This window comes from Chionomys nivalis, chromosome 3, assembly GCF_950005125.1.
Source record: "Chionomys nivalis chromosome 3, mChiNiv1.1, whole genome shotgun sequence".
In the NCBI taxonomy this organism is placed as follows: domain Eukaryota; kingdom Metazoa; phylum Chordata; class Mammalia; order Rodentia; family Cricetidae; genus Chionomys; species Chionomys nivalis.
In genome coordinates this window covers 36,395,207-36,422,091 of record NC_080088.1, presented here as the reverse complement: position 1 = coordinate 36,422,091, position 26,885 = coordinate 36,395,207, and the positions used below count along the sequence as shown (strand labels likewise).

At 35.5% G+C, this 26,885-nt stretch overlaps 1 protein-coding gene across 2 annotated transcripts in view; it reads right to left on the bottom strand.

Moving 5' to 3' along the window:
• Epha6 (EPH receptor A6) overlaps nt 1–26,885 on the bottom strand; it is an 879,442-nt gene that overhangs the window by 505,605 nt on the left and 346,952 nt on the right. For both annotated transcript variants that reach the window (XM_057763562.1, XM_057763563.1), the window contains one exon: nt 19,975–20,310. In XM_057763562.1, coding sequence (XP_057619545.1) covers nt 19,975–20,310 — 336 coding nt within the window. The remainder of the gene's footprint in view (nt 1–19,974; nt 20,311–26,885) is intronic.

Below are 26,885 nucleotides of genomic sequence, written 5' to 3'. Positions count from 1 at the left end.
TCTTGCAGCTCTTTTAAAAGGCCCCACCACCAAACACTTAAATGGTATTTATGAGTAGCTGACTGCATACATCTTGGTGGTGGCAGGAATCTTGAAACACCGCAGAGTTGTGGAAATAAACATCATTCCAGCTGGTACCTCCACCATGAGGTTGTAATCTCAGAAAGCTAAGGAATGGGCTGGATCCAGTTGTCAAACCCATGGCTTTAATCCACTCCATATTGCTTAGGAAATTAAAGACTCATGCATTCAGAAAAAGAGAGCTATACAGTAAAGATAGATTCAAAGACAAAGAAAACCTCTCAATGTTTTACAGTGTGTTAAAAATATATGCAAGCTTGGGAGAATAAAGAAAACATCCTTAAAATAAAAAAAAAGACAGTAGTTGGGTGGGGTGGTACACACCTTTAATCCCAACACTTGGGAGACAGAGGCAGGCAGACCTCTGTGAGATCAAGGCATGGTGGCATACACCTTTAATCCCAATGCTTGGGAGGCAGAGGCAAACAGATATCTGTGAGTTCAAGGGATGGTGGCATACACCTTTAATCCAAGCACTTGGGAGGCATAGACAGACAGATCTCTGTGAGTTCAAGGACAGCCTGGTCTACAGAGGGAGTTCCAGGACAGCCAAAGATACACATAGAACCTGTCTCAAAAAGTCAAAAATTAAAAATAAAAGAAGTTAAAATAAAGCCATATAAAGATGAAAATTCACAGAGAGTCTTGAAACTGTATGTTATTATGTTCTCTTAGAATTGTTTGAATGTTGAGGAGGGAGAAACAAATGATAAAAGATATTTGTTTATAAATGTTGCTGAACTAATATAAGTTAGGTATTTTGAAAATACCTTGACTTCAAAATTGAAGTCAAAAGATATGTTACATTGGAAAAGAGTTTTTGCTTTTGTTTCCACAGAAAATGTAAGGTTATGAATTCATTCTGAGTTAAGAAAAATCAGATTTAATAAAGGAAGACGCTCTGAGAAATCTCCAGTAGGAGCAGATGACCCACATGTCTGAGTTCTACATCCAGACCATATTCAAAACCGCTGCCTGAGATAATCAAGCCTCACAGGATACTAATCATATTTATGATAGAATCATAATTCTAAATTTTCTTTAAGTCCCCATAAGATTATCAATGCCCCCAACCAGCAGGAAGTAGCCTGGAAAACTATGCACATATTCCCAAAAAATGGACAATGGATATTTTCCTTTGTTTAGAATGTTGGTTATAAGTTGTTATGGCTAATGGTGGGGAGAAAAGCTAAACAAAGGATATTAGATTCAGAGTTCTTTTTTTTTAAAGAGGGGGAAATGCTGTGGGATTTTGGTGTGTATCCTGTCAATTATATTTCAAATAAATGCTGATTGGCCAGTAGCCAGGCAGGAACTACAACTGGGACATCTAGACAGAGGCCGGTCTATGTGATTGCCTCGCCAAAACAGGTACCAAGTCATGTGGTTAACATATACTAGAATAATGAGCTAATATATGTTATAAGAGTTAATAAGAATCCTGAGCTAATGGGCCAATCAGTTTATAACTAATGTAGAACTCTGTGTGATTTCTTTGGGACTAAAGGACTTCAGGAATTGGGCAGGACCAAAACTCTGATAACACAGGCTTTTTGGCTGCTGGATTTGGTTCCAATTTCCAGCACAAGCAGAGGACTGTGGATCACTACTCTTTCTGTGAGTTTATCCCCTGAAAAATAAACCTTTGTTATTCTCCATTCTTGGCTATTGTGGAATTCTTTTGCATGCCAACAGTCTATGTTCTGCCATTATTGCTTCTAATCCATCCCCTGAAATCTTGAATATAATGAAATACTTTGTTTTATGCTGTTTTGGTTAAAATGTTTTCTCACAGCCATAGAAAGTCATCAATATACCTACTCAGTCCTTTGCAAATTAATTGCAGCTTCTAACAAGGAGTCTCACAGACTTACTCTTAGTTAAAAGGAAACCGGCACTTGAGACAGTCTTATTCTACTAGACCTCAGAGTTCCTTCATTCATCTTGTGCAGATACCCCCACGTGGTAGAAGGCCACTTGTTTTACCTGGCCACTCAGAACCGAAATAACTACACAGAAACTATTAATCAAATCACTGCTAGCTTCTTATTGGCTTACTCTTACATATTAATTTAACCCATTTCTATTAATCTGTGTATTGCCACATGGCTGTGGCTTACAGGCTAAAGTTCCAGCACCTGTCTCTGGTGTGGTTACATGGCTTCTCTCTGACTCCATCTCCTTTCTCCCAGCATTCAGTTTAGTTTAGTTTTTTATGCCTAGCTCTACTCTACCCAATCACAGGTTGAAGACAATTTCTTTATTAACCACAGGTATTCACAGCATATAGAAGGGAGTCCTACATCAGCCCCAAGTGGATTTAAGACCTATCTTTCCTCCATTCATCTCTGTATGGTTTTATTTCTCAGTTCTGACTCCTTGTCACCAATGCATCACAGATAGAGACTTGCTCACTAGTCCTACACCATCTTGTGGAACTAGTGTCTATTTATAGATTCTCAAAGAGGAGGAATCATTGGCTTCTGTTGAGAACTCACTGGTGAACCCCACATAGGTCCCAGGAATACCCTTTAAACCATGATTACTTATAGGGCCTTGTTAAACTCAGTGGGCCACATTAACGGTAGGTAGGGTTAAAGAGAGAGAAGGGTGGGAGGGAGAAAAAAAGATGGCAGGCTGAGAGTAATCAGTGTGCTTTATAAAGATATAAAATTGTCAAAGAACAAATTGATTTAAGCACATAAAAATCCACATATATAAGTAAGTATACTTTTTTCCTTTTCGGAGCTGAGGAACAATCACAGGGCCTGCACTTGCTAGACAAGCACTCTAAGAACTGAGGTTCTCAAACTCCCCTTTTTTCTTATCTTTCTTTTCTTTTTTCTTTTCTTTTCTTCTCTTTCCTTTCCTTTTTTTCATTCATCAAGACAGGGTTTCTCTATAGCTTTGGAATCTGTCCTGGAACTTGCTTTGTAGATCAGGTTGGCCTCAAACTCACAGAGAACCACTTGTCTCTGCCTTCTGAGTGCTGGAATTAAAGGTATATGCTACTATTGCCCAGCTTGTAAGTGAACTATTCTTGGAAGATAATTTACAGCATAATTACTTGAGGGCTATACAAGTTGAGTGATTCTTTAAAGAATGAAATGCAAAAGAATAAATGCAAATGATGTCAGTGAGCTTGTTATAATGACATTATTTGGATGTGTGATTTAGCCAGTTGCATTGCACCCTAAGTTCATGCAGGGTTTAAGGCTCAGCACTTGTCATCTTGAAAGTCTTAATAATTTTCATCTTTGTCACCATGTTTTGTAAGTTAAGTGTAATGGTAAGATGGAATGCGCATTGTTGCTTAAGTCCTGAACTCCTGGAAAGGTCTAGCATTGGCTAACCTGTCAAAAATTTAGGTTGTGTTCTTTGTCATACTACCCTTCACTCAGCTAAGCTGTTTTGCCATCCCTAATGCTAGATTATGGTCATCACCGTAAATGACTTTAGCTCTCCAAATATATTGAAGAAGAGACCATATGCTCGATCTAGTTCCTGTTTGGTGGGAGATGCAGATATCATGAGGTTTTCCTCTTTCAGAACTGCTATATATGGAACATCCAGTCCAGGTGTGTGTTTGTGTGTGCATGTGTATTTTGTATGGGGAGAGAGAGAGAGAGAGAGAGAGAGAGAGAGAGAGAGAGAGAGAGAGAGAGAGAGAGAAGTGGAGGTGGCTAGCACTTCCTGTAGAAACTCTATGTTAGTAGGAATAAGATCTTAGGAGTGGTTTGGATGAGATGCTCACATAAATCTTTCATATGTGAATACTTGGTTCTGAGATGCTTGCTGTTTGGAAAGGATTAGGAGGTGTGGCCATGTTAAAAAAGATATGGACTTGGTTTTCAAAAAACTGAAGGTTTCAAAAAACCCCTGTCTTCCTCCTGCTTTCAGATCAAGTTGTGAGCTCTCAGGTTTTTTCCCTGTTTTTTTTTTTCTTTTTTTTTTGTTTGTTTGGTTGGTTTGGTTTGGTTTTCTGCTATGATGTCTTTATTTTTCCAGTATTGCTTCTAATACTTCCCCTGAAACTTTGAATCTAATCAAACACTTTCAATTGTGTTGCCTTGGTCAAGGTGCTTTCTCACAGCCACAGAAAGTCACTATTATACTCAGTCAGTCCTTTGCAAGTTAACTGAAGTTTTAGGAAGGAGTTTTCACAGACCACTAGTGCAGCAAAGGTCATCATGAGTTCAAAAGGAAACTGGGGTTATGAGCCTTATTCTATTTGAACTTGGATTCAGCCTATGCAGCTATCTCTGGAGGGAGTACACCCAGGGTGAATGATGACCTATCGTTCGGCCATTTAACTTTGTATGGTTTATATTTGTTTAGACTCCCTGAGACACCTGGGGAGGTTAAGACAATTAGAAAAAAAAAGATCTTGTAGGTGAATTAAAATATGTTATAGTTGTGCAAAACTAAATTGTGCCATATAAAGATGAATCATAAACTTCATGCTCATAATCTGGTTTCAGCATATTTAATGTAGGGTTTCCTTATCTTAACAGCAGAAGCCCCATGATACATTGGGAGAAAAATCACAGAGGCAAAGAGCTTTAAGGGATAGTACCTTTCATGGTCCCTGTCCCTGCTTTATTTAGAAGGGCAACATATTTTCTTTTTTTAATGTGCAGTACTAGGTCATGGAGCTGGTATTGGTTGTTTCAGAATCAAAATCAAATAGAAAATGCTGAGGAAAATGTAGCAAGAAAACACTCCTTGAACTAAAGATGCTTTGTGGAATTTTAGGTGAATTAAAAGATTGGTGATTGGTTTTTAAATTATATAATTGAAGGATTTATGATAAATAAGTGAATATAACATATTAATAATGATAAGGGTAATGCATACACATTGATAAACTTTGTGTTTTGGATAAATTAATGTGCTTCCAATTTATATGAATATTTACCTTAAATGAATATTTTCAGAAAATATTAAGCAGCTAAAATATAGTGCTTAAAAATAATCAGAGCTAAATTGGTTTTCCAAATCAGTCAGTTTTTGTGCAATCTTTAGTCATAAGATCAAGGTGACCTTCATTTTTCAAGCAAAGTTGCAGTGGCACTGCTGCCCATTTGCTTAGCCTGTAGCTATACTTTATATCATGTGCCAGGTAAAGGAAATGCAGGCTACAATCTCGTTCACTTATTTTCAGTTTAGTTTTCCCTGCTACCAGGGCTTTTTTTTTCTTTTTGCAAATATGCAAAATATCCAAAAGAGGAAACAGTTAATAACCCTAAAGGGCAGTAGCTTGAAATCAACTGAAGAATAAGCACATTGTTTTCCCCAAACACAAAGCATTACTATAATAAAGTCTAGTTTGCTGTTGATGAGAGCCTTTTGTTGTAAAGTCTGTACATATAGCACCACAGGTCTTAATGCGGATGAAATTAAGCATTTGCCAAGGAAAACACATGCAATAGTATTTTCTTGTTACTTTCTAGACACTGTGTTTGAATTTAAAACTTTGCCCTTTAAGTGACCACTTTCTGCCATAGTCTTTTATGTATCTACATGCTTTTCTTGTAGATTCATGAGCTACTCAAGTTTTATGTTTCAAGAGAGACTTTTTGGCTACACTGTATAACCATTTTATCTAAATGTCTTACTCTACACAGTTTCCCTTCCCAGGGAGTATGTTTGTGAATAGTGACTATAACAACAAAGATACTTTTAACTTAACTTGTCTCTTATATTGTACAGTGATAGAGCACAAGAGATTCTGACAGAAATAACTATTAAATAAATATTTTGCAATTGATTAAACATATGAATGAAAGACTAACTAATTTCATCCCTAAATTTTACTAATATAGTCTATATAGGCTTTTTGTAACATATAGTTGTATGGTAGTTTATTCTATGTATAAAAACACATTGTATTTGTCTTCCATTGTTATTCATATGAGATGATAAAAAACAGGTAAGATCTTCTCAAAAAACTGGGCATATTGTGGGAAGAAAGAAAGGTGGAAGGGGAGGGGAAGGAGAGAAGAGGAGGGAGGAAGAGAACATAAGGAAGCTGCATGCTCATGAAGGGGGAAGGACAGAGAGAGAGCGCAAGGAAAGATATCTTATCTTGACTGAGGGAGTCATCAAAGGGCTAGTGAGAAGCATGGCACTAGGAAAATTCTCAGGAATCCACAAGGATGACTCCAGGTTAGACTAAGCAACAGTGGAAAGGAATCCTAAACTACTCTTTCCCTATAATCAGATTGATGACTGATGAAGGAGTTAACTTCATTGGTTAAATAAAGAAACTGCCTTAGCCCTTTAATAGGACAGAAAATTAGGTAGGCGGAGTAGACAGAACAGAATGCTGGGAGAAAGAAGCTGAGTCAGGGAGTCGCCATGATGCTCTCACTCCAGACAGATGCAGGTTAAGATCTTTCCTGGTAAGCCAGCTTGTGCTGCTACAGAAAATATTAGAAATGGGCTAGATCAATATATAAGAGCTAGCCAGTAAGAGGCTGGAACTAATGGGCCAGGCAGTGATTAAAAGAATACAGTTTCCATGTAATTATTTTGGGTAAAGCTAGCCGGGTGCTGGGGACGCAGCCCTGCCACTCTTAGTACAACAGATGACCATCTTAATTGTCAACCAGCAACTGATAGAAGCAGATACAAAGATCTAAGCAGTGGGTTGAACTACTGAAGACCAGTCCAAAAGAGGGAGAAGTGAAAAAATGAGAAGGGTGTCAAGACCATGATGGTGATACCCACAGAAACAGCTGACATGAGCTAATGAGAGCACACTTACTTTGTACTGATAGAGGGGAAACCTGCTTAGGACCATACTAGGCCCACTGAATGTGGGGGACATTGTAAGAAAGGTTTGAGAAGTCTGTGGCGCCACTGGCAGTAGGACCAGGATTTATCCCTAGAGCTTGAACTGGCATCTTGGAATACCCTTCAGAGGGATACCTTCCTAAGCCTTGATATAGGCAGGAGGGCCTTGGTCTTGCCTCAAAATGAAGTGTCAGACTTTGTTGACTCCCCATGGAAAGCTTTATTTTTTTCTCAGGAGTGGATGGTGGGTGAGAGGACCAGGATGGGGCAGGAGGAGGGAGGGAGTGGGGATGGGGATAGCAATGTAAAATGACAAAAGATAAATTTTGATGAAAATAGAAAGATGATAAAATGTATTAAAAAAATTAACAAGACCTGTGATCTAACTCCTGATCACTATGGAGCCAATAGCGAGAGAAGAATTCCTTTTCTTGGAGAATGTGGTTGCTAGTAGGTTTTCTGCACCCCAGGGATATCTCTACAGCCATATGCACATGGCCAGTGCCAAGTGGACTCAAGGATATAATAAAATAATGATAATAATAATAATAATAATGATTAATAATAATATAAAATAGAAAGTACAGTTGAAGGGAAATAGGTGGCTGTGTCCTGGGGGAGGTAGAAAGGACATAGTATGTTGTAGATAAAATAATATACATTTTGTATATGTGTGAAATTTTTAAAAATAAAATATGACTTAAAAGATAAAATGGACACACCTGGTTCAGTGAAGCTGTAGCATACATCAGTGTGTCCATACATGTTCAGAAAGAGTTTCTCACTTTTTTGTACTGGCTGACTGGGTTCCCATTCTCTGACAATTTCTCAAAAAATTAATTTCTAAAATCCAAAGTGCTTTTTACATCAATTACCCAAAAGATGCATGACACTAAAAGACATTAGGTTTGGAAATAAATTGATATTTTTCAGGAGTAAAAATAAACTTTACAATTACAGATTCTAACATAACTTAATATTTGCTAGATTTCTAAAGTTATTTAGTAATGACTAAATATACTGACATTTCAATTATCTTCAATAAATAAAATATTCAGTACACTTTTCCAGAGAGCAATACTTTTCATGAGGAGACAGAAAATGTCACACTTTAATACAGGATGTCTATAGCTGCAGACTCTGTTATTTGATCAGGTTGTAAGAATATGAAAAATTACAGCATAAAATGCCAACATCATGTCTGGGTCAAATCAAAGTTATTGCTTTTGTTGTTGTTGTTGTTTTGTTTTTTTTTTTAAAAAACAACACTTTCTACTATTGTCTGGTAGCCAGTGTATTGTTAGTAAATATTTAAAGATTTCATTTTTGTTTTACTTTAAATAGAATAGTACCAGTTTTAGAGAGAAGTTGTTGTCAACATTTATTTTAAACAATGGAGGTGGAAAGAGGTTTCCAAAGATAAAGAGCATTAAAGTGCAAGCATAAAGAGGAATGATGTGTCATGCATGCCTCATTACATTTTTCAACAAGTCATTACGATTGATATTTTAAGCAGGTTGTATTCCTGAACACCAGTGAACTGTAAATAAAAAGAGATATAAAAGGTTTTTAAATACATTTTGTAGATTTAAATCTGTTTCTGTTTCAGCACAATTAGTTACAGCTGCCAGAGCAAAGATAGGAAATTCAGAATGAAAAGCTGAGTCTGAGGAAGACTATACTTAATAGTCACCCAGGTGTAGAGAATATATATATATATATATATACATATATATATGTATATATATATATATATATCAAGGTAAAGAATTTGAAAACTTGCTTCAACTTTTAGCACCAACAGTAGAATTAATTTTCAGAGGCATATCTTTCACAGTAAACATGCTTTGAATATGTCAGGATTTCTATAAACACAATTTTTGTTTGACTATTAATGATAAATGCTTTACTTCTACCTGAAAAATTACTTTGTGGTGAACTACACATTTTATGTTTTTATTTATTTATTTTCACCACAAACTGAAAATTAAAATAAAATGATTTCTTGGTGTTGCTTTCGTGTTTTACTTCCAAAATGAAAAATGTTTCTGGTGCATTTAAGTAAAATATAAAAATAAAGGCAGTTTGCACATATACCTCCCACTGATTGGCAAAGTCAATTGAGTAATATATGACCCAATCCACAAGACTGAAGCCTTATCTGAGAACTGTTATTAAAGCTAAGAAACAGGATGTAGTTGGGGTCTACTCATTTGTTCCTGGATGCTCAGACTCAAAATAATTACACAAAACTGTATTAATTAAAACACTGCTTGGCCTATCACCTAAGCATATTGCTAAACTAGCTCTTATATTTCAAATTAACCCATTTCTATTATTTTATATTTTACTATGAGGTTTGTGGTTTACTGGTAAAGTTCCTGGATCTGTCTGTCTCATCTGGATACATGGCATCTCACTGACTCCACCTCCTTTCTCCCAGCATTCAGTTTAGGTTTTCTGCCTACCTCTACTTTGCCCTATCACAGGCCAATGAAGATTCTTTATTCATTAACCAATAAAAGCAACACATATACAGGAGGACTTTCTACATCATCTCCCCCTTTCTGTTTAAGTAAAATAAAGTCTTTAAAGATACAGAGTACAGACAATCATAGATTAAGTATGTAAAGAAAAATAAGCAGCATAAAGATGGAAAATACATAGAGAGTCTGGATTATGTATATTATTGTGTTTTATTTGAACTTTTGACTTTGAATGAGTTAAGTATAGAGAGACATTTCATTGTATGAGCTGTTAAGCTAAACCAACATACACACTTTAAATGTATCTTGACTTCAAAATATGAGTCTAAGGATGCGTTGCTTTGGAAAAGAGGTTCTACTTTTGTTTCCACAGAAGATAAGAACCTGTGAATTCCTTTGACACTAGTGTGGTTTGATGGACTGAGACCACCCGAAAGGTCTCCATGAAAACCCCCCAAATTACTTCACCCAACAAAAAGCAAGAAGCAGTTTGGAGAGAACTATGCCAAAATTCCCAAATATTATTTCTAAATATTTTTTTTTCATTTAAAGGGCGATATGCTATAGAGATGAATACTTTACAGTGGTATGGATCTTGGTTTACTGATACAAAATTAAAGTCACTTTTGTTATATATGTATTTCTGCTCTTGCTTAAAGTATTGTTTGTGCAGCTTAAAATGAAATGTATAATTAAGAAATACAGGTTAATAGTCATTTATAATAGTCAAACTTGTAGTAATGTTAGTTAGATAGTAGGAAAAGGCTAATTTAAGATAGAAAATCTAACTAGCAATATGCTTAAGTGATGGATCAAGAAGTGTTTTAATTAATACAGTTTCTGTGTGATTATTTTTGGATCTGGGTGGTTGGGAAATGAATGAGCAGCCTCCAACTACATCAGAGACTATATTTTTCATAAATCCTAAATATAATAATATGTTATTTATGTTTTAATAAATAAAGCTTGCCTGAATATCAGAAAGGCAAAGCTAAACCACTAGAGGTCAGTCAGTGGTGGCATACAACTTTCATCCCAAGATTTGGGAGACAGGCAGAAGGATCTCTGTGAGTTCAAGGCCACCCTGGGCTACACAAGATCAATGTAGAAAAACATCTAGGTGGTCGTGGCTCATACCTTTAATCCCAGTCCTAGAGAGTCACAATACCTTCAATTCCAGCACTGGAGCGGACATAGAATGAGAGGATAGCTGCTGGGAGGTGGAAAATCATTTCCATCCAGTACTACTGGGTATATCAACCATACTCCACCACACTCCATGTCAGGCTGCACAATTAGGAGTAGTTGACCAACACAAAACATACTCCATATACCATGGAGGTTTCAGTTTTGTTTTTTGTTTTTGAGAAGGAGAAAGAACAAGAAGCTTGATAGGTAAAGAGAAAGGGAAGGATATGGGAGTGGGTGGGGATGTGGGAGAATATGCTCAAAATACATTTTAGGAAAATGTTTTAAAATAATAATTATTCAAAAAACTATAAAAGGGCTGAGAAGTGGTGGCAAGTGCCTTTAATCCAAGCACTCAGGAGGCAGAGGAAGATGGATCACTAATTCAAGGCTAGCCTGGTCTGCAGAATGAGTTCCAGGACAGCAATGGCTACAAAATAAAACCCTGTCTCAAACAAACAAAACAAAACAACAACAACAACAACAAAAAACTTTAAAAAGACATATTGCAAAGATACTTAGTTTTAAAATTAAGTCATAATTTTATAGTATTATTTATTCATCAAAAATCAGAATAATCAAGAGCAGTTTTCTTTTTCGGAGTTAATTTATGACAGATTCAAAAAAACATTTTGGTTTGTTAGGCTTTTTGAGACAGGGTTTTTCTTTGTAACCTGGCCTGTCCTAGTACTTGCTCTGTAGGCCAGGCTGGACTCAAACTTAGATATCTGCCTGCCTCTGCCTTCTGTATGCTGTGATTAAAGGCACATACCACCACCAAGTGGCTTAGAAAAACATTTTTAAAAAAATGTTTATAGCTAGTTAGTGATGGCACAAGCCTGTAATCCCAGCACTCAGGAGGCAGAGGCAGGTGGAGTTCTGTGAATTTAAGGCCAGTATAGTCTACAAAAGCTAGTTCCAGGACAGTCTCCAACGCTACAGAGAAACCTGATCTCAAAAACCAAAAAAATTTAAAAGCTTAATTATACGTAAGAGTAATCATTTAAGTGGCTTTCCTAATATTTCTTAAACATGAGAAATTTGTTTTTGTGTCTAATGTAAAGTTTTACATAGTTTTAGAGTTCAAATATCTCTATACTTTTGGATTATATTTTATTTCCATACTCATACACAAAGTACAACCTCATAAGCTGCATTATTTTCCTACTCTTACTGTGATCCTAGTGTTACAGAAGCATTTTTTCATAAGTGCCTTTTTAATTAACTTTTCCAAATGTCTTAGAAACATTCTCACTACATTTCTAAATTTTAGGTTAACCATAGCTGATAAGCTACATTTGTATCCTCCATTTGGCTCTCCTGGTTTTCTCTGTCTATTTCTATGTTCATGAGAGTCAAGTCTAAAGCTCACAACCTGGTTGGAGGGTTTGTTTGTTTGTTTTGCTTTTTTTTTTTTTTTTTGACTTGGAATTATATTCAAGCCTAAAGATCACAGCCTGGTTGGAGGTTTGACTTGGAATCATATTCAACTCTCCAGCTATGGAACACCAGTATTCTGCATTATGGTGGGCAGTTTTTACTTAGTTTTTTTTTGTTGGTTTGTTTCTATTTTGTTTGAAAAACTCTGTTTAAATGCTGGGCTTCTTAACAAAGCCATATTTTTTCAACTTTCTCAGGTTCTAGATGGATATTCGAGCCTCACGTTAATATACCAAAATTTAGTTGTTAGTGGTTTTTTTTGTTATTTATTTATTTATTTATTAAAGATTTCTGCCTCCTCCCCACCACCACCTCCCATTTCCCTCCCCCTCCCCCGATTAAGTCCCCCTCCCTCATCAGCCCTAAGAGCAATCGGGGTTCCCTGCCCTGTGGGAAGTCCAAGGACCACCCACCTCCATCCAGGTCTAGTAAGGTGAGCATCCAAACTGCCTAGGCTCCCACAAAGCCAGTACATGCAGTAGGATCAAAAACCCATTGCCATTGTTCTTGAGTTTCTCAGTAGTCCTCATTGTCCGCTATGTTCAGTGAGTCCGGTTTTATCCCATGCTTTATCAGATCCAGGCCAGCTGGCCTTGGTGAGTTCCCGATAGAACATCCCATTGTCTCAGTGTTTATTTTACTCTTTTGGTTTTTTGCTCTTTACTCTTTGTGGGATCTGATACCCAGCTCCCAAATAAATCACACCCAAATAAATCCCCCTTTTTACTTCTATATATTTTACTTTCACCCTTACTCTGTCTGGCTGGGTGGCTAGGTGACTGTCCCTTCTTTTTTCTCGCCTTGATTTCTTTGCTGCTTTTTCTTTTTCTCCCAGATTTTTCTTCCTATTTTTTCTTTCTGCCTGACAGTCCCACTTATCCTTTCTCCTGTCTTGCTATGGCCATTCAACTCTTTATTAGACCATCAGGTGTTTTAGACAGGCAAAGTATCTCAGCTTCACAGAGTTAAACAAATGTAACATAAAAGAATATAACACATACTTGTATCATTAAATAATTATTCCAAAGAATAAAAAATGTAACACATCTTAAAATAATACTCTACAATAATCAGTTTCTTCCATGATCTTGTACTTCTGTGAAATGTTATTATGCCAGTTCCTTGATTCTTGCATGATTTCTTGCTTGATTCTTTTTAGCTATACTTTTTCACTCCAGCCTCACAATAATTTTGCCTAGTCCTGCTCTTTCTAGTCATTCCTCAGAGAACTTACATGTTATTTTTGGGAAGACCCACTTTTATACTCTATTTTTCAGTGTGCCCTGAGCTTCTCTTTAGCAGAACTTAAATAGTGCTAATTGGATGTTTGTAAAATTATTGGCAAAACACGTTAAGGTTTTTAAGTGATCTCTCAGTATAGTACACTTGGAACACACTCCCAAAAATACACTGAGTGAATTTATAGTCACTTTCCATTTTCAGTATAATTTAATGATATATACTTATAATGATTAAGGCAAACTATTCCACTGTGCATTTTAGGGACAAAATTATCATGTGTTATTAAACAACTGTGAGAAAGACTCTTCAAGTCTTGAGAAAACATTCTCAAAGATACTGCAAGCCACATGACTGAATAATTTATTTAAACTCGTTAGAAAGCAGTGAGTTATAAAATTTGGTTCTGGGACACTTAATATCTATGAACATTCAGCATTAGTGTTAATCCCTTGAATTAAACACAAGAATAAACAAAAGACCCACAGCTTATATTATTTTACAGCTGTCCATTCCCTGGACATTTGCCATTTCACACAGTTGATTTTGAGAACTTGTCTATCAGAGAACTTTGGTTACACAGAAAATGGTTTGACAAGAAGGTGTCACTTCAAATTGTGAGAAGGGAATACTTTCTCACATATAAAGCTGGCTGTGAGATTTTTACTAAGAATATGTATGGCAGTATTTTAGTTCATTGATTAACTCTGTGCTCTTTCTAAAAGTTTTTAAATATAATACAAATATTAGTGCTTAAATAAAAAACAATGTTTTCTTAATATTCTTAAGTAGAGATGTTTTGTGAGGATTACTTAATGGTAGCTTTGTACAATATATGTATGGGTACTACTTATTATTTGTTTAATATACCTTATTATATATAGCATTAAACTAACAATTTGTATATTTTTAAATTTATGTGCATGTATGTACCTGCATAAGTTTTTGTGTACCTTGTGTGTGCTGGCATCCTCAAATGATGTGGGATTCCCCTCTGTATTCTGTGAATACCATTGGTTAATAAAGAAAATGTCTTGAGCCCGTGATAGGGTAGAATAAAGCTTAGTGGCAAAAACTAAAGTGAATGCTGGGAGAAAGGAGGCAGAATCAAGAAGAACCCATGGAGCTGCCACTAGAGACAGGCACACTGAAATCTTGCCGATTAGGCCACGATCCTCATGGTAAAATATAAAACAATGGAGATGGGTTAATTCTAGAGCTAGCTAGCAATACACTTAAGTAATTGGTCAAGCAGTAATTTAAATAATATAGTTTCTGTGTGATTATTTTGGGAGTTTGGGGGGCTGGAAAAACAAATGTCCTCTTTGCAACACTCAAAGACCAGAAAGAGTCAGGTCATGTGTAACTGAATTTACAGGCATTTGTAAGTTGCTTACTATGGGATCTTCACCCAAATCCTGGTCATTTGTAATAGCAACAAATTCACTCAACTGCTGAGCTATTTCATCAGCCTCTAGTATTATATTTTTAATGAATTATATTTTTTAAAAAGCATAAAACACGTGTCCTTGTGGTATGATTGAGTATCCCTTGGGTATATACTTAACAGTGGCATAGTTATGACTGAAGGTAGGTTGATTGGCAGTTTTCTGAGAAATTGCCATACTGACTTCCAAAGTGGCTGTACAAGTTTGCACACCCAAGAGCAGTGGAGAGTGTTTCCCTTGCTCCACATGCATCAGCACCAGCATGATCTGTTGCTTGTGGTTTTTAATCTTAGCCATTCTGAACATGAGTAAGATGGAATCTCAAGAGTCATTTTGATTTGAATTTACCCGATGGCTAAGGATGCTGAACATCTGTTTAACTGTTTTTCAGCTATTTGAGATTCTTCTACTAAAAATTCTGTTTAGATCTGTACCTCATTTTTAATTGGATTATTTGGTATTTTGTTGTCTAGTTTTTGAATTCTATACATATTTTGGTAATTAGTCCATTTACAGAAGTGGGGTTGGTGAAGAACTTTTCCCAATCTGTAGGCTGTCATTTTGTCCTACTAATGGTGTACTTCGCCTTACAGAAACTTTTCAATTTCATAAGGTCCCATTTATTAACTGTTTATTTTACTGTCTATGATATTTATATTTTGTTCAGGAAGTTGTCTCCAGTGCCAATGTACTCAAGATTATTTCCCACTTTCTGGTCTATCAGGTTCTGTGTATCTGGATTTATGTTGAGGTCTTTTATCCAATTGGAATTGGGTTTTGTGCAAGGTGATAGATATATATAGAGCTGGATTCTTCTACATATTGACATCCAGTTAGACCGTCACCATTTGTTGAAGATGCTTTTCTCTATTATAATGTATAATTTGGGAATATTTGAAAAAATAAAAGGTGTCTATCGGTATGTGAATTTACATTTACGTCTTCAATTTGAGTCCATTGATCCACATTTTTGTTTGTATGCCAATACCATGCTTTTCTATTACTATATTTCTGTAATAGAGCTTAAAATCAGGGCTTGTGATGCCTTCAGAAGTTTTTTGATTGTATAGGGTTGTTTTAGCTACCTGGGTTTTTTGTTTTTCTATACGGAGTACTGGTCTTTCATGATCTGTAAAGATGTGTTGGGATTTTGATGGGAATTACATTGAATTTGGAAGACCCCAGTTTATACTTCTGGCAATAGCACATACATAGTCTGAAATGGGTGCCTAGCCCAATTGTCATCAGAGAGGCTTCATTCAGTAATGGATGGAAACAGACGCAGACCCACAGACAAACATTAGGGGGAGTTTTAGTAATTTTACAAAAGAGAGGACAAAAGATTGTAGGAATCAGAGGGGTCAAGAAAACCACAAGAAAACCCACAGAATCATATATCCTGGGCTCAGTAGGGCTCACAGAAACTGAACCAAAAACCAGGCAGCCTACGTGGGACTGACCTAGGCACTTGGGATATATGTTATAGTTATATAGCTTGGCCCTCTTGTGAGACTACTAGCTCGGGGAAGAGGAGCTCTCTCCTACTCTTTTACAGGATTTTGAGATCCTCTTCCTTGTATTGGGTCTCCTTGCCTAACCTTAATATATGAAGAGTTGCTTAGTCTTAAGGCAACTTGACATACCATGATTTTTTTGTTACTCATGAGAGACCTGCCCTTTTCTAAACAGAAATGGAGAAGGAGTGAAGGAGTTTGGGGGATGCAAACACAGTGGTGATGGAGGGATGAGACTGACAAGAGAGAAGGGAGGGGAAACTGTGTCAGGGAAGTAAAATTAATTAATTAAAAATATAAAAGGTATAAAACATTATATTATTTTCTTTGTGATGGAGAAGTATATTCAATGAGCTTTTTGCAATTAAAATAAAAGTCTGATGTATGTATGAAGGAAATCATGCAAACATGTTTATAAATATATTTAAAATACCATAACTGTTTGAATTCTACTATACAATCAAGAATGTATTGGGTTATGTTGTTAGGTTATAGCAGTAGTATCCTTTGAAATAATCTAATGCAAATATAAAGATTTGCACAACAAAATATTTCATTTGACTTTATTGATTGAAGGCAAATTTGAAGTTTATCAGCAAGAGGATTTATGTATATTTCACATTATTTAATTTTTCATCTGTCTCATATACGTGTAGTATAACTTTTATTATGGCATGTTCATAGGTATAAGAATTTTTACTTGGCATTTTTAAGTAATTATGAGGGTCACTAAAAATTACCAAACTCGCTGGACTGAAAGGTCCAATTTGTCCTTTGCTCAACTCCTTCCCATGTTAACTACTTGCATAAGTAAAGTACAACAAAAAAAACGAGTTGACATTTGGTACATTCACAGTGTGTGTGTGTATGTGTGTGTGTGTGTGGGAGGGTGTAATTTATCACATCTATAGCGTCTTGTTATATAGTATAAAGACAGATTGTTTTCAGGATGATCATAGGGTCTTTTCTTGCTACCCTACCCACACCACATCACTCTTCCAAAGTATATTACTCTATTTTTCTCCAATTCTGTATTTTTTTATTTCAAAAATGTTATACAAATGGAATCATATGGTATGCATCCTTTTGACTTGCCTTATAAAATCAGCATCATGAGGGCCATCTAAGATATATGTATTGATAGTTTGAATCTATTTAATATTGACTAGCACTCCAATACAATCAGATTTAGTCCTCTTTTTTAAGATTTTTTTCATTTTTTTTTAATTGAGCTCTACATTTTTCTCCCTACTTCGTCCCTCCCCTTCAACCCTCTCCAAGGTCCCCATGCTCCCAGTTTACTCAGGAGATCTTGTCTTTTTCTATGATGTGCATGTTTTCATAAGTGCATGCCGTGTATGTAAAAGTACCCTTGGAGGACAGAAGAAAGCACTGGACCCCCCGGAACTAGAGCTACAGAGAGTTGTCAGCATGCTAACATCGGTGATGAAAACTGAGCTGGTATTCTCTGGAAAAGCATCAGGTGCTATTAACCATAGAACTATTTTTACATCCTCCGTGATATGATATATTTGGCAACAAGTCTTTGAATAGTTATTAAGGAAATGTGAGATCACATGGATGATGATAATTAAATGACTAATGCCCATACACGAAGAGACTTTTAGGAGACTAGATAAAGAGGAAAGAAAATGTAGAGACATGGGAGAAGTTGTACATTTGAAGACCTAGCAAACCATCTCAAGGTGGAATCAGTCCTTTTGATAACTTCTAATCTATATCACCATGAAAAAGAAATCTCTTCTGTAAGTCATAGAGTTCATAGTGTTTGTTACAACTGGTATAGAAACTAACAAAGTGTACAAATTTAGTTTTATTTTTATAAATTTGTATTATATGTGTTTATTGATATTTTCTATTATTGTCTGTTATATATCCATAAATTTTCTAATTGCTTCTTAGAAGATATTTTAAATCTTTGTATATTTTCTTTATCACTTTATGTAATATAAGTATGTTGGAGAGAAATTAAAGATGCAAAAAGGCACAATTGTTTTTGTCTGGTTGCATCAGAATGAAACTCTGTAGTGAAATAATGGGTGCACTTAATTAAATTTATCACATTTATGTCAGTTTAAGTACTTTGCATAACCTCATTTCAATGTGTGCATACATGCCTGCATGTGTGTGTGTGCTTACCTCTGTTTGTGTGACTGTGTTTCTTCAAAGGGGTATAGTTTCATGGTTAAACATGTAAGCAGGGAACAGTATGAAGAAGCAGTGAGAAAGACCCCTGGATGGATCAAATCAGCATCCTCTACCGCTGGTGTGTCCCAATGAAAGGCTGAACTGGATGTTAATAGAGATAAAGCCATGCTGAAGGATGAGCCACAGAGAAGATATCTGCAAGGCTGTATGCAAAACCTGCTCCACCAAAGCCTAAAATGGTGCCTGTGAAGAAGGGAGAGATGGTAAACAAGGGGAAGAAGAGGAAAGCTGATACTGGTAAGGATGTGCATAATCCTGTAGAAAACAGAGAACAGACCAGAACAGAGACATGGGAACAGACAAGGCACTGAAAGCTGAAGATGCTGGAGATGCCAAGTGAAATATTGTATTTTTATATCTGTGAACTTCTGGTGACTGTTCAGCTTGAAATACTATTTTATATCAATTTTTATAAAAATGAAGAATTTTGTTTTACTTTTCTCAAAGCTATGTTGTTAGCACACAGAACACTTCATTGCTTTTTGGGGGTGCCGGGTCGTGTGTCACTAACAAAATGTCTCCCAAGCTGGATTAATGACAGAAAATGTCTTTCTCTGATAATTTTGAAGGATATTGTTGGCTCTTAGTAGACAACCTGGTGTTGAAATATGTAGCCCCCATGACACAAAATGCCTTGTGCTGTGGAAAAACTCTACATTCATTTTTATATCCTCCTCCTCCTGTATCATCAACATGGACTTAACTCCATTAAAACCAGGGACCTGCTGGAACCTGACCCCCCAAATTGGTTTTGCTAGTCTATTGAGTCTATTGGACAATCTAGACTTTGTAGAGACAACATTGAGTGTCCTAGAGTGACAATTCCTTTTATAAAAGACTGTGATTTTCAGATTGATAATTATGCCGTTTTTATCTAATTTCCTGAAAGTTAGGGTTGGCTTGTGTAAAATTGTTAAACAACAAAGTCAATGTGAAATGTTACCCCTAACTCTGACCTCCTCCTCCTTTTCAAAGCATTTACTGAAGAATTAATCTGATTTTACAGTGGTTTTCTGATTTTGGTAGTCTACACAAGAAGGGAGTTTGGAAGTTCTTGTATACCATTAGTGATTGTTGGTCCATGTTCTTCATGAAATACCATGATTGTTTATGGAAATTACCATTAGTAAAGATGGATACAATTAAAAATATTAGCTGAAATGTTTTTAAAATAAGCATTAATTATAATTAAAATAATGGTATTATTTGTTTTATTTGACATTTAAAAAGGATGGCGGCAAAAGTGGACCAATCAAAACTCAGTGTATTTAGCAACATTTTATATAGCCAGCTTTCATTGTCAAAATTAAGTACACACTTATTAAGAAATATTGGTATTTGACTATATTAAAAAGACAAATAGCCATTACCGAGAGGCATTTTATCTTATCTGGTCGTACTGCTTAAGATATAACAAATCTCTTTCTTCACCTTGAAAAGGAATGTAGTGTATTGTGTGAACATTGCAACTAAACTGAAAACAAGCCTGACAGAGACATTAAGCATAATAAAAACTGGAAAACAGTTTGAGAGGCCAGCAAAGGGACTTACCATCTTGATCAGTGGTCACTGTAATAGCGGTGAACGGCTTGGGAGAAATGCTCAGCTCAGAAACTCCATTCATGGCTTCTATTTCAAAGGTGTAATTGACATGAGACACGAAGTCAAGTACAATCACGGAATTGTTGATCAGTCCCGTGTGTCGTGGGATGAAGCGGAGTCCTCCACCACAGTCTTCACACTGGCTATTGTCTAAGCCACACTTCTTACAGATTACACTGTATGTGAGATCCTTCCTCCCTCCTGTGTCACTAGGTGGGCTCCATTCCAAAATCAGGGCTGTCTCATTGATGTTAAAGGCCACATTTCTAGGAGCTGAGGGTGGCCCTGGAAAAAAGCAATGAGAAAACAAAATGTACATGTATAGAACAAGGAATGGTGGTAATACATTGAAATCTTCATGAATACATGCTGCTGATATTTAACAATGGTTGGAGGTCATTTTCTTACAGGAACTATAAGAAATTGTATAAATATCTGATGACGTTAAAAGAGAAAGTCTGTAAGAGTGAATACAGCATATTTTTAATCTTTGAATATTCAAATTCCAACATTTAATATCAAAGTCCATGTATCTCCAAAGTATACTTTTAAGGTTTATTTGCTGTAAAATATTTAATGGACAGAAATTATAAATTATGAGATGATCATGCTTATAGCCTCATTAATTATATTATCATTTTTACAATTTGAAACTAACTGGGGTATGTATACTCATCATACTGTGTTCTTTCCTTCAGTCCTAATACTGTCATTATTGTAGACAAAACAGCCATCATTTTCTTTGCCAAATTCATAGAATCTATTTTCCAAAATTGAGAAAAAGTATCTTAAATTTAGGGTGGTCAAATTATTTAGAAATGAAAGCAAATGGAAATCAGAGACAGCAAAAAACTCTTTCCTTGAAAGAGTTGAAGCCATACGTGTATCATGACATAGGTCAAACCACTATATTTTTATTTAGATAATGTTCACTAAACACTAGTAACCTAGATCTTAACTGTGAAAATGTCCCTAAAGAAGGCTCAGCCAAGCCGCCCTTAATTTTCATCAAGGACACATTCTAGTTTTATATGGATATCACAACTCACATAGTACTCAACGGCTTTCCATTACTAGTCATCTTGTACGCCAATCATCTTTATGCTCAGGTGAGTCCTTCCAATCTCAGTTTCTCTCCATTAATTGAGCAGTTATTAGCTGAGGGTCTCATCGGTGCCAAACTCTGTGCTAAGGGCTGTTTTAATACCATGGAATCTATGTACTGTGAGAATATTGTTTATAAGACAAAGTTGAAAAATAACATTTTATACAAGTGCTAGAACAACCAACACTGTGTCACAACTTAGAAGATCAGTTTTAAGAAATCCAGAATAGTTCTTCAAATTTCTTTTGTCAATAAGAACTGCTCAGTAGGTGGGGATTCTGCAATATCCTCTTAGGACAGAAATTGAAATCGTGATTTACACATCTTTTTAATATAAAGTTATCGTCATTTGTTCATTAAATTAATACTTTATTTAGTGACTACTATGTGACAGATATTATGATAGATGTGATAGACATAATTTCTGCTTCACTGCAGCTAATGTTTAGTAAAAAAGCAAGAAAATCACTTAGATTAACCGATTCAAATAATAGTAATTAAAATTTTAGAATGTTAACAGGCAGGAATTAAGGTAAAAACTATCAGAAGGAACTTAAATACTTGGTAGCAACAAAAGAAAGCATTGTAAGTGATAAGAAACCTGGTCAGATTATGGGAGGAGTATTAGGGGTCAAAAGTGTGCTGTTGTAGTAAAAAATTTTGAAAGTCATGGAACAGACGGGGATACAGCTGGATTGAAAACCAGATCCATAAAGGATCCATGAATTGAATTGTAAGGACTAGCAAGGGGCACCATAAATAACTTAGGATAGTTTCACTACCTATAACAGCTAGAAATTTTCGAGTGTCCTACAGAAGTAACTGTGTAGGTGTGTGTGTGTATGCATGCATGCGTGTGCAGGCATGCATGTGTGTGTGTGTGCAGGCATAGTACAAGTGTGTGTGTGTGTTTGTATGAAGGAAACGCCACAGAATTCACATGGAGGTCAGAAGCTAACCTTGAGTATCAGTTTTTACCTTCTATCTCTTTGAGACTTGATCTTTTCGATTGTTTTTCAGCTGGGTATAACTCACGAGCTTTTCAGTATTTTCCCTGTCTGCTTCCTTTCTCTTTAGGGGAGCTAGGATTATAAAAGCTTCCTCTATGCATTTCCACTTCTATGTGGGTTCTATAGATTTGAACTCAGGCCCTCACAAAAAGGACCTTTTTATATAGTGAGCCATCTTCCCAGCTAGACTTGAAGATTTTAAAGCATGAAAGAGATATGCTTTAAATGCACATCAATGGAAAGCATAGTGCATGGGTTGATAAGGCAGGCATGGCAATACAATCTCCTATGTACTGTTAACAAGCAGAATACATAAATCTATGTGTGATACTAAGAAGTGTTGTCTGGCTGCTTTTTCCTCTTGTGCTGTTCTGATGTCAGTCACATATAGGCAGGATTTTCCAGAAACCCGTATTTCTATTACCTAACACTAGTCCTAGATATGTGATGGGAATTTTTATTAAAGGTTGTTAAGTTTTTATTTTATGTCATTTCATGTATCATTGGGCTTCCTGCCTTTAGACAGGAAAATATGGAGAAACACAGGATCAAATGTGTGTTTTATCTTCCTCCTAAATTTATGCTTTGGGGATAAAAATTCATTTTTCTAATAATGCCTTACAGTGACACATTTATATTGATGATTTTTCTCTTATTTATAATTAATAACCGTGAATTATTATTCACACATACCTCCACAACTAGGAAACACTACCAATTATGTTATGGGTGTCCACAAGTATATAACTGTCTGCTTGGACATATGTTAAAAACTTAAAAAATAGAGGCACACTTCTTACTCAAGGGCCCTCACACCAATTTGCATGGTGATTAAATAGCTTTTTAATTGCTGTTAAATTATGCCGGCTAAACTGTGATTTCATGCAAATATTAAGCTGTAATGACATGTACTGAATCATTTACTAAGATTTAAAACTTGGAACCAAGAGAAACAATTAATTCTAATCCTCAGATTCAAATAAATTATGTGTCACTGGGCTTTTCTGAATGTGGCCTGATTGTTTTTTTTATCATTTATAAATTACACAAAGCTTATATGACACCCTGAAAACATAACGTGGCAGCAAAAATGCATTTAGAGATGTTTGTATTGAAAACTCTTAGGGATTTCCTTATGATGATTTTTTTCCTTTGGGAAAACAAATAACTCATATTGAATAGAAGACAATTCTTATCCTTGCCCTCCAGACTGACTTTATAATGAGAGCTCAATTATTCTGATCTGTAGCAGCATTTATCAGATCCATGATGTAAAAAGCTTACAATAAAATGAGCTTCAGTTTTTGCTACACTTTCTACTAGTAATATTATTTTCAAATAGGTTCTCTACCCATAAACATCTTTTGCCTCAATTTGGATTTTCTCTTTACTTTGAACGAATATAAAATCCCAATGTTCAAGCAAATTGCCAGAGACCCAGGACAGCCGTTTATTTTTTTCCTCTTCCCCAGAAAGCATCAGGTTCCACAGACGTTGCTTCCTCTTATTCCACAGAGTCTGGGTATGTGATAGCTTTTTGTTTTATTATGGTTTATTCTCTTAAATGAAAATTGTTTTATGTGTGGCTGTGTCTTTCAAAATATCTCTGTGCAATATATGAAATCCCAGATGATATCAAATAAAACCAAATTCAGTGTTCAAATGAGAGTCTTCTGGCCCATTGCCACTTGATCAAAAGTAATACAATTTGTTTTGCTGTGTTGACTCCAGCATTTCCTCAACATTGGTTCATTGAGTCTTATAATCTAAGAAACATTTGCAGAAATACGAGAATTCTATGGAATGGTTTAAATCAATGGTTCTCAACCTTCCTATTGCTATGACCCTTTAATACAACTGTATTAATACAACTGCATGTTCCTCGTGTTGTGGTAACCCCATTCATGGATTATTTTCTTTGCTGCTTCATAACTGTAATTTTGCTATTATTATGAATCATAATGTAAATGTCTGTGTTATTTGATGCTTTTGGATGACACCTGTAAAACGGCCATTTGACTCCTAAAGAGATCACAGGCCACAGGTTGAGATCCCCTAGTATAAAGACTGACTGAGAAGGAAAGCCAGTTTAAGGATTATATTTCAACTTTTGTGTGATGTTTCATTTCCATTTTTATTATAATATGTTAATTCTGAAAAAGTTTTCTTTTGAAAATATCTATCTAAATTATCATACATACTGCTAAAGATGGATTAAATTTTTATATTTTTGGGTTGTTGTTTTTTGTTTGGTTAGTTGGTTTTTTTGAGACAAGGTTTCTCAGTGTTGCTTTGGAGCTAGTCCTGGCACTAACTCTTGTAGACCAGACTGGCTTTGAACTCACAGAAATCTGCCTGTCTTTGCCTCCAGAGTACAGGCATTAAAGGTGGGCACTGCCACAATCTGGTTACTATTTGGTTGTTAATAGTAAAGAAAATTAGAGCAAAATATTATGGTTTATATCTGAAATCTAAAGTCATGTGCTGAATGCTATGGTGCCAAACTCATTACTTGAAACTTAAGTGGAAGAAATAGGTCAATATGGGTGTGTCCTTGAAGGGGATATTCAAAGTTTGGTCCTTTTATTGCTTTCCCTGGGTCCTTGCTGGCATGAGGTGAGCACTTGCTTCCAACACCCTTCCCACTTTGATGTTTTGCCTTGATGATGATCTGTCCTGATGATGACCTACAGAGATAGAAATATGGGAATAGAGACTGCAATTTATGACACCATGATCCAGGGTATCTTTTCTCCATTTTCTAGTACTTAAGTTGCTACCCTATTTATTTTATTATATCCAAGGTATACAGTAATACTAATTCCTAGCATCAAGCAAAATTTCCATGTAGATTATGTTAAAAATGATAGATTAATATTTCAATGTTAATCTATATTGAATTAACATTAAAAACCCATTTGATGTTCTAGAAATGATTAAATAAATATTTTGGTAAATGTGTTCTCACTGTTATTTCAATTAAATGAAGGTAAATTATCAGGTCAGCCAAAAAGTGCAACTTTAGTTGTTAATAATATCCTCAGTTCTCAAATCTCTATACAGGCTTATGCTAAAACTCTAGAAGTCATATTGTCATCTCTCAATATTGATTTTGGCTTTTATAGACAGTTGCATTGTTAATTCAATGATAAGTCTAAATCTTTTAAAGTATATTTAACAAGGACATCTATTGAGAGAATATTGGATTTCAGGCCACTGTTTTTATTTCACTTTCAAATTCTGCATTAAATATTTATGTATTTGGAAATGGATGGAGGCAAAAAAAAAAAGCCTGTGATTTCAACCTTGAACAAGGAAAGAACTACAACAATTTGTTTGAAAAATAACAACAACACATCAATTAATATAAGAAAGTGCAACAGTTATGTGAGAGTCAGTCAGGAATGGCATATTAGGGGGAGCCTTTTTATGTTTGCTGTAACTTTACCACATTACAGTCTACACATAGATAGTTATCTGGCAAGGAAGAATTAGAAAGCATTGTATGTAGTTATTTTCTTTAACTTACTGTAACTCAAAAAGCTAGAACACACAAATTAGCAATTCTTGATGGTCTCTACAGGAGAATCCTCTTACAAAAATTAATTGACCAACCCTATAATGGAAATGAATAAAAATATATATTATCAAAGTAAATGATTCTCAGATGGTGTGGAATATTTCTATTGTACTCTGTAAAGATTAGTCACTCATATTGGATTAATAAAAAAAGTTAATTGGTCAGTAGCCAGGCAAGAATTACAAGCGGGTCAACCAGACAAGAGAATTCCAGGAAGAGGAAAGGCAGAGACGCAATTATTATCCAGAAGACAGGGAAGCAAAATGAGAATGTGTTACTAAGAAAAGGTACCAAACCATGTGGCTAAACATAGATAAGAATTATGGGTTAATTTAGTTGTATGAGGTAGTTAGTAATAAGCCAGAACAATAGGCCAAACCATTTATAATTAATGTAAGCCTCTGTGTATTTCTTTGCTATTAAACAGTTGTAGGACTGGGTGGGACAGAAACTTCTATGTACACTCAGAACATTGAGTACTTTTTTGCATCCTTCATAGTAAGACAAATTGCCTTCTTTTCTTTATTATTCTCATATTTAACTTAAGTAACTAATATTATTTCTAAAAAGAATAGGTTTTCATTAATATTTTCATAGTACTATGTTTGAAGAATTGAAATAATATTTTAGACTGTAAATTATTTTTAAAGATTTATAATAAAGAATATAAATGAATAGACCAAGTATCATTTGTGGAACGAAATCTAAGGTTTCATACTTTGTCTATAAGTGTTCATAACCGGGCCATATTCTATTCTTTAATATTTTCTTCCTTTTTGTTGCACCCTATTGGTCAACATTTTTTCTCAACACTTTTTAAGACACAGTACATTTGAAAGACTCTGGAAATTCCTGGGAGAGGTTCCTACTGACTCAGGAAGTAAACAACAAAAAGCCTCAGGAAGTCCCTAAAATGACAACATACCCTGGGGTCGTATCTCTTCAAAATTATATAAAGAATAAGGACTGTTGTAGAGACAGAATCCAGTGAGCAACCTGGAAGAAGCTCAGATCAAATGAGTTCCCTAGAAGAGAGATTCTGGCCTGTTGAGCTCGCTGTGTGTTATGTATTTAGGTCTAGGTTTTCAGTTTTCATGAGCTGTTGCCTTAGCTAGGGTGGACTTTATATGTAGCATCTGCATTTGAGTCATTCTTACTTCTTTTA